Source organism: Aquarana catesbeiana, linkage group LG04 (assembly GCF_042186555.1).
Source record: "Aquarana catesbeiana isolate 2022-GZ linkage group LG04, ASM4218655v1, whole genome shotgun sequence".
NCBI lineage: Eukaryota > Metazoa > Chordata > Amphibia > Anura > Ranidae > Aquarana > Aquarana catesbeiana.
The window spans coordinates 274,304,100-274,313,686 of NC_133327.1; the positions used below are offsets into that span (position 1 = coordinate 274,304,100).

General features: G+C 41.0%; 1 protein-coding gene across 2 annotated transcripts in view; it reads right to left on the reverse strand.

The window, feature by feature from the left end:
* Positions 1-6,449, reverse strand: part of ECE2 (endothelin converting enzyme 2) — a 135,409-nt gene extending 128,960 nt beyond the window's left edge. The window contains exon 1 of one of the 2 annotated variants that reach the window (XM_073626597.1): positions 6,337-6,449. Coding sequence is in view for 1 of the 2 variants with exons in the window: in XM_073626596.1 (XP_073482697.1) it covers positions 3,004-3,036 (33 nt within the window). In the remaining variant the exon portion in view is untranslated. Of the gene's footprint in view, positions 1-3,003; positions 3,241-6,336 lie in introns of those variants that run through there. The other variant, XM_073626596.1, reaches the window with a different exon arrangement.
* Between the last annotated feature and the right edge of the window lie 3,138 nt (positions 6,450-9,587).

Consider the following 9,587-nt stretch of genomic DNA (forward strand, 5'->3'; position numbering starts at 1 on the left):
AATAGTTTAGTATCTTATTAGAAAAGCTGGTAATTTACTATGTCATACACAGGAAATTACTTCATAATTATACTTTGCATCCTGCGTAGGTCAGTAATGATGTAAACAGTTTTCGGTGTGCGCTATAATAATTTAAGAGTGGGGAAATAAGGTAATTTGCTTACACTATAGATATTATAATTTAAAAAATAGGCATTTATAATCAATGGACATATCTAAGATACGCAGAACAACTTTATACATTGAAATGCATTTATTTCAGATTGCATGTGCAGCTTAAACCGTGAGCTGGGTGGAGACTAATTTATTTATTCCTGTTTATCTCTCAGGCTTTGTAACTAAATACTGCATAACCCGCAGCCTCACTGCACTTAACCACACTGCAACTGTACTTGAAATTCAGGAACCCTGCTAGGATAATCTGAGATTATTCATGGTGTCTAAACATTATCCACATTTGTGACAATATCCATTATATTTTTCGGTATCCATCTAGGTATTGAATATCACTCAGCTATATGCTAGACAAATATAGTGATGCTTCAATGTGCCAATAAGAATGGAACGTTTAAAACAACAAAAACAGAGAATGCTCTTCATTTTCAGATAATATAGTCTGTAGCTTTATATATATATATATATATATATATATATATATATATATATATATATATATATATATATACTGACATTTCAGTTTTTCATTTGCATCAATTACAATTTATAGCGGATTAAGCGCTGCGCAAATTGTTGGCGCTATATAAATCCTGTATAATAATAATAATAATAGAGGATAAGGAAAATGTTTGCCCAATCCAGCCAAACTGGGGGACATTTGTATGTCTTAAGCCTTCCCTGACTGCGGCACAAATCATCTGCCTGAGCCTTCTTGGGGGGGGGATTGTTGATCATCAAGGTTTGATTTTTGTTTTCCATTATTTTTCCTCAAAAAAGAAAAAAACTGGAGATGGCTGTAGAGTGCACCCCTTCCCTCTCCATAGGCACAAACCCGCACGTGTGCCCAGTGCAAACTTGTATGTTCGTACCATGTCCTTTCATTAACAAAAAATTGTTTCTCGGCCAGATAATGCACGAACCAGCTTCCCGAGGTTGTTAGTGCCTGTAGGAAGCTTAAAACTTTCATAATGAAACAGCAACCTATGCTGAGAGATACACTGCTCAATACATCACACACCACACAGGTCATGCAGACCGTCATTAAGGTGCTATTGACCAGCCTCGCTGTCATCCTTTGCAGTTATTGATGAACCCCTGTGATTCTGATAATCGCTAACCTTGTTATTAGTTGGAGCTGACAAATTGCACTGGGGGGGCGGGGGGGGGGGGGCACTTTGAACAGCACTCCCTCGTATTAAAGTCATTTGAGGATTAAACAGGAAGGAAGCCACACACCAAGTGCCCTCGAGGAAAATTTTAACTAAGACTACATTTCATTTACTATGGATTCTTGGCTTAGATACCGTCATTTTATCTGTGTAATAAATTATTAATAATAGACGTGTCATAAGTACAAATCTGGAGCAAAAAACAAAGACCTTAATGCTTGTTTGGAAAAGATAACAAGCAATGTGTAAAAGTGATGTAATCCAAAGAAATCAATCAGTGTCAATCTGTCACTATTCTGATTGCTGTCATCTCATAGACCGCAAAGTTATTAGGTGCCATCAGGCTCAGTACAAGGGGTGGGCAGGAGGGATGGCTGTCCTGGGCACTTTGGTATCATGTGAGGTGGGAGGGCACCGTGAGTAGATGGGGGGGGGGTGGATTTGTGTTGAAAGGGGGAATTTGGGGGGTGGCAGGGGGTAAGAATTGTTTTTGGAGAAGGGAAATTTAGGGGGGTGCTAGGAGTGGTGATTTAGGGGGATCTGTGTTGGGGGGGGGATGGGGGAATAGGATTTGTGCTAGGAGAGGGGATTGGAGGTTTTGTGTTAGAAGAGGTGATATAGTGGGGGGGGTGGAATTGTGCTAGGAGGGGACTTTTTTTGGGGGGGGATTTGTGCTAGTAGGGATGATCAAAGGGAAATTGGGTGGGGGTGGGGGGAGTTGTGCTAGGAGGGGGGAATGTGTGCTGGGAGAGGGGGATTTGGAGTGGGGTGGGAGGATGTGTACTAGCAGGGGTGATTTTTTTTTGGGAGAGGGGCATTTTTGTTAAGGGGTTGGGGGAAGGGGGCAAAGATTTGTACTGGGAGGGGTGATTTCAGCAGAGGTGCGGATTTGTACTGGAAGAGAAAGGATTTATGCTTAGGGGGTAATCATGTAGATTAGTGATCAGTTTTGAGCACTTGGGGGATTTTTGCTGACGCATAATGCTCGTGCATCTTTGGGAGGGGGCGCAGTTTGGCATATTTGCCCTGAGCTCTAGATGACGTTGTCCCGGCACTGGGTGCCGTGCACAATGGTTTACCAAAGTTTGCCAGAACTAGCTTTGATTAGCCAAGATTTGCAGTTATTTATAGGAATTACATTTGAACATAGGAAGTGTTCCTTTCTTTTCCAGAAACACAGATATGAGTAGTAATGTGTGTGGAAATGGAACAGTTAAATTATTAAAAACTTTAAAAACTATTATAGGGATGACAACTGCACTATAAGAAAGCAATACTACTCAACGGGATAGATACATGGAACAGCCTGCTCGAAGATGTAAACAGGACTTAAAGCATCATAAAACAAGACAAGAATATAGATGGACACATTACCGATTAAATGATGGGTAGTTGTGGCCTATACTATGCAGTATCACATGATGTGTCGGGATGTATGCCATTTTTGTTATATGTTTGTGTATGCAAAATCTGAATGCAAGCATATCAGCAAATCAGCTCTGCAGTTGATATGTGAAAAGAGAGCGGCACATCTGTGCGCGGTACCTACAGGCCAAAAATCAGCTTGCACACACCAGTGTACATGTATGATGAGACAGAGCTTGTGTCCAATAGTAAAAATAACACCCCCCCCCCCCCCCCCCCCATTGGCACTTACGCTGTTGCTGAGATTCTGAAGCGCAACGTTCATCCTGGTAATGATGGAGCAGCAGCAGCATCTACAGAGAATGAGCCATGCCCAGGAGCCAAGGGATACAGCACCCGCTGCCCATCCCCGGATCACCCTACAGATCCTAGCCAGCCTTGGCAAACTGCAGGGAGATAAGGCCTGAGAGAGGGGGAGGGAGAGGCAAGGCGAAGGAGGGAGGGAGTGAAGCTGGGGCTGCTAACTGGGAACGCTCTGGTTACCATGACAAAACCCTATTGTATCCTTCAACAGGAAGGACAGGAGAGCATCAGATGTTACAGGGAGGGAGGGAGAGCAAGAAAACACACTATGGCTAATTTGTAAAGAGGAAAAGAAAGTGCAGCTCTATGTACTAAAATGGTGGGAGGGAAATGACGAAAAAGACGCCAAGAAAAAAAAAACATAAACAGATAAAAGGCAGAATGTGACAATGTAATAATCCCTCAAACAGTATGAATGGAGATACTCCAGACCCGTTCCTACAGTTATATCAGAATAAGGGTGATGCAGACATCTGCGTCTAGGCTTATCTTAACCTTTTTCTACGTGCTGTAGTATATTATGTAGGCTCACAAACCTCTAATGGGTATGATCATGCTGCTAAAAAGAGGTCAATTGATCATTTAATTAGAAACTGTCAGACCCTCAGGAGAATGCTTTATTACTTCCATGTGCAGTGAATGTTGGGTGAGCATAGCATTTATTATGCCGCGCTGGCTTGTCAGCCAATAGGAAATTGGCATAAATGTTTCACAGGGGTTGATTTACTAAAGGCAAATAGAATGTGCACTTTGCAAGTGCAGTTGCACTAATTTTCCTTAGTAAATGTATTGTGGTAAAGCTTCACTTGGTGAAGAATACCCAATCAGGTGCAAGGAAAATAATTTAAAAAGTATTGTCGCTTGCACATGATTGGATGATGGAAATCAGCAGAACTTTACTACCTTCACCAAGCACTGGGGAAAATGAGTCCAACTGCACTTGCAAGGTACACAGTCTATTTGCCTTATAAAGCAAATCAACCCCATTGACTCCATGTTTGAATTTGTGTTGTGTTTGTGTCATGTTTGTGTCATGCACAACTCTCTCTTTCTAACTCTTGTGAGAGTTTGCCAGGAAGGGAGGGGGGATGAGTCATAAGAGGGCCAATGAGAGCTGCAGAGCTGGATGTGTTTCTGTGTAAGTCCAGGAAGTAAACAGGCAGCAGCTTCAGCTGCAAACAGTTAAAATGGATGCAGCCAGACTCAGTGAAGGGAGATTGCTGCAGCATATTTGGCTAGTATGGAATCACAGTATTTATAAAATATGCAAAGTGGTTGGAGGGAAGCTTCAGAATGGCAAAGATGTTTTCATTACAAATTATGTGAGCAGACTGCAGTTCCTCTTTAAAGAGGGCAGAAAAAATGTTTTACTTACCACAGTTAAAACAAGAAAAGCAGAAGATTTAATAGATGGAAAGATGAAAAAATGAATAAAGTTCCGCTTTAAGTTTTTTTTTTTTTTTTTCACATGTCCCTAAACAGAAGGGTGCACATTGGCTGACTTTTTGATTTTATTACACAATACAATGAGTAAAGAAAAAGAGCCCAATGCTGGATCAGTGTATGCATGAATATAAAGGGTAAATCCACTTTCGTTAGAAAAAAATATAGTAAAAAAAAAAAAAAAAAAATTACTCCATGATTCATATTGCAATTGAATGCTATTAAAAATTACCTTTTCTTTTTATTCACTTGCCTACAGGTACATGTAACTTTATTGCCATCACACAGGGGCTAACAAAAACCTCCCTTTCAGACAGGATTTTGACAGCTCTGAACCCAGAAATGCTCAGAACTGAGCACTCCAGGGTTCATTGATCCCAGAGCAGTACAGGGAATGGACGCTGCCCGATCTGCTCCCGCTCACCATCCTCACAGCATTTACCGTGGTCCCGGGCTCCCCAGTGGGAGGGCCCAGGAACCACAGAAGGCGAGGGGAATAAGTTGCAACTTCACATTCCTGTAAAAATGATTGGGTGGCTCTACAGACACTCGGATTGCTTTTACATAAATGCCAGGAGCCAGCTGAACAACTGTAAACAAGCTTATGAGAGCTGCTGGAGCCATGAGCTGATTTTAATCTCCAATTGCAATTTAAAATTTTTATGTTGTTAGATATTTTTTATAAAAAAAGCATATTAAAATGTGTAAATTCAAATAAATAAACCATATCTAGGCATCTCCACTTCTTTTTTTTAAACAAAATGATGGTGCATAAAAATAAAATATTCTTTTGTTTATGTTTTTTCATTAATATGCTTAGCAGGCCTGCCATGGCAGCAATGCTGGAGACCCGGATCACTGCATTCTATGTGAGAGCGGTGGTCCAGACCTTAACTGACACGCCCCCTGCACAATGTTCCAATCAACAACGTTGTTCAGGGAGTGTGTGCATTGTTGACTGGAGCACAGCAGTTGTGAATGCACGGGGGGTGTCGAACGGCTGAGATCCAGACCATATGTTAGCGTAGAAGGCATGCTATGCATTAGCTTGAAGCACATTTACTGGGAAAGGAATAGTTACATTTTAGTGCACCCTTACTTCCTGGAAACATTTCAGGAGTAGGTATGCCTAAATATGGTTTCTTTATTTTATCTTATTTACTTTTGTTTTACTGTTTAAGAAGTATCTAATGACATAGTAAAGGGCACCATAGAAGACCACCTTCCAGAATAGAACAAAGAGTAATAATATGTAGTATACTATAGTAACCAAACTGGACTTTGCCTGGATTCACATCTACAGTATTCATGTGTATTTTTATGCATTTTTACATGCATTATCAAAAATCCTGTACTTTCATGCTCTGCAATTGTAATCAATAGGCTCTATAACACGTGTCAATGCATGGAAACATGGATACAAATTTCAACATATCATAGATGTGAACTAGCAATATTTAAAATGATGGCTAACCTGTGTATATACAGTATACTGATGTGCATTAAATGTGTGCATTAAAACACATACAGTAGGTATGAATGGGTCTTTTCACTTGCAATGTTGTACAATCATACTACTAAAGTATTTTAATTGGCTATAGATCACTGCACATATTTGTCATTTACAATGCTATTCATTAAATCCTAAGCAGTACTCTTAATTCATGCTACTTGTCACTTCTATGTCATTTTTTAAATCAATTTTTGTATTTTTTTTATCAATACAGTAATAATAATAACTGTGTATATAAAGAATGATTACTATAAACTCCCCACTAACAGATCACACACAGACATCTTTGATATCATTTACACTTACTTTATCACCCCAGAAAGAAGCCTTATACAGTCATCCAAATCCGATGCAAGGCAGAAGTAACAGAGCCATTCAAGCATTATTGTTGCCTTTAGATACTCTGCTTTTATAAGGTCTCAATCACAAAGCAGGAAGGGAGTTTTCCTTTGGCTGCACGTAATGACTGTTTAAACAAAAATAATGAACAATAGCCTATTAAATGCTCTAAAACAGAGGAGAAATACTTTGGGGAAACGAGATAACGTTAGCTGAGACGAACAGTAATTTCTGCACGACATTCAATGTCTAATTTTCATGCTGCCCACCAATATGACCTGCCCGCCCTCAGGGTAAAAAAAGCTTTAGGCAGCCCGTAGATGAGTCTTTTTTTTTTTTAACCAGCAGTTCAAACAGAAAAAAAGACTCAGTTCCCCCATCCACACACTCGATGTGGCTGAAGGAATCTTCCCCACTAAGCTATTGTATTCTGACAGTGGGGAGACTTCCCCACTGTCAGAATACACTGATCAGAAATGAGGGCTATTGCCAGCGGTGCTGATTAAGTGGGTAAAATCCTACAGAATGGTTGTACAGATATCGATCAGTAGATCAACTTCTGTCCAATCTCCCTGTCCATACATTGATCTAAAGTTCCTGCTGAGCTGGCTGAAATTCAGTCCACGTATGAGTGCCTTTAGAGTGAAATTTTGAAAGCTCAATTTTGTCTACCTAAATATATGTACAGGGGCCCTGTGATTTCTAATAGCGGCCTTGACTACAGTGGATGAGAAGATGTTGCAGGGGGGAGTAGATATTAGCATTGTCACTACTGATTCACAAACCTGTAGCTAGCTTGTCAAATGGGATGTCCAACCTCCCTGCCCATACATGAATTTGCATAGCATATATGTGATCATATATGCATCTCCAAAATTTGAGGCCCCACAATCACAGGTAAATTAGTACATAAAGCCTGTGGTTTTACAGTTTAGCAAAATGTTTTGGACTCAACTTACTGCCATATGATAATATTTGTGTCCTGGTGTGAATATACTGACAATATACTGACAATATGAGCAGATACCACAAATATAGGTACCCCTCACTGTACATGGGTCCCCTGTACTTTTGTGTTGGCTATGCATCAATTTATTTTTCAAAGAGGTGGCCTTCCTAAACATAACTCGGGAGAGTCTGCCAACAAATTGACCAACTAATGGGTTAGCCTTTAAAAAGTGGCAGTATTTCTGTACATCACCTCTAATAACCCTGTGTTGTCTACTGTATCCAGTGATGATTCTTGTTTCCTTTTTCTGTTGGGTATTGGTCTTGTATAGTAGGCCATACTGGGGTTGTTCTATGACTACTAGGGATGAGCCCACGGTTCGAGTCGAATGTATGTTCGACTCGAACATCGGATGTTCATTTGTTCTAAAACTAACCGAACATATGGAGTGTTCGCAGAAAATTTGAGCGCCGCGGAACGCCCCATAATGCACTGCAAGATCGCAGTGCATTGCTGTATGATGATTGGCCAAAGCATGCACCTGACCTGCATGCTTTGGCCAATCACAGCGTGCCAGGGTGCCTTTGGTGGCCAATCATTGCACAGGGGGACTAAGTCAATGCCCCACACTATATAAGGCTGCTTACAGAACGGCTGTGTGTAATGTTGTTGGTGTGGACAGAGAGATAGCTTGAGTTAGATTAAGCAGGCAGGTTATTCAGTTAGTGGTAGTGTATTTGATATATATATATACAGTCAGTCTAGTATATATATATATATATATACTCTGCATTTAGCATAGACTATATATTCAGTGTCAATGTTTACTCTATATTCGGTCAGTGCAGGCAGTGTATTAATCTATATATACAGTCTAGTATATACAGTGGGGACGGAAAGTATTCAGACCCCCTTAAATTTTTCACTCTTTGTTATATTGCAGCCATTTGCTAAAATCATTTAAGTTCATTTTTTCCTCATTAATGTACACACAGCACCCCATATTGACAGAAAAACACAGAATTGTTGACATTTTTGCAGATTTAATAAAAAAGAAAACCTAAAATATATCACATGGTCCTAAGTATTCAGACCCTTTGCTCAGTATTTAGTAGAAGTACCCTTTTGATCTAATACAGCCATGAGTCTTTTTGGGAAAGATGCAACAAGTTTTTCACACCTGGATTTGGGGATCCTCTGCCATTCCTCCTTGCAGATCCTCTCCAGTTCTGTCAGGTTGGATGGTAAACGTTGGTGGACAGCCATTTTTAGGTCTCTCCAGAGATGCCCAATTGGGTTTAAGTCAGGGCTCTGGCTGGGCCATTCAAGAACAGTCATGGAGTTGTTGTGAAGCCACTCCTTTGTTATTTTAGCTGTGTGCTTATCGTCATTGTCTTGTTGGAAGGTAAACCTTCGGCCCAGTCTGAGGTCCTGAGCACTGTGGAGAAAGTTTTCGTCCAGGATATCCCTGTACTTGGCCACATTCATGTTTCCCTCGATTGCAACCAGTTGTCCTGTCCCTGCAGCTGAAAAACACCCCCACAGCATGATGCTGCCACCACCATGCTTCACTGTTGGGACTGTAATGGACAGGTGATGAGCAGTACCTGGTTTTCTCCACACATACCGCTTAGAATTAAGGCCAAAAAGTTCTATCTTGGTCTCATCAGACCAGAGAATCTTATTTCTCACCATCTTGGAGTCCTTCTGGTGTTTTTTAGCAAACTTCATGCGGGCGTTCATGTGTCTTGCACTGAGGAGAGGCTTCCATTGGGCCACTCTGCCATAAAGCCCAGACTGGTGGAGGGCTGCAGTGATGGTTGACTTTCTACAACTTTCTCCCATCTCTTGGCTGCATCTCTGGAGCTCAGCCACAGTGATCTTTGGGTTCTTTACCTCTCTCACCAAGGCTCTTCTCCCCCGATAGCTCAGTTTGGCCGGACGGCCAGCTCTAGGAAGGGTTCTGGTCATCCCAAACGTCTTCCATTTAAGGATTATGGAGGCCACTGTGCTCTTAGGAACCTTAAGTGCAGCAGAAATGTTTTTGTAACCTTGACCAGATCTGTGCCTTGCCACAATTCTGTCTCTGAGCTCTTCAGGCAGTTCCTTTGACCTCATGATTTTCATTTGCTCTGACATGCACTGTGAGCTGTAAGGTCTTATATAGACAGGTGTGTGGCTTTCCTAATCAAGTCCAATCAGTATAAACACAGCTGGACTCAAATGCAGGTGTAGAACCATCTCAAGGATGATCAGAAGAAATGGACAG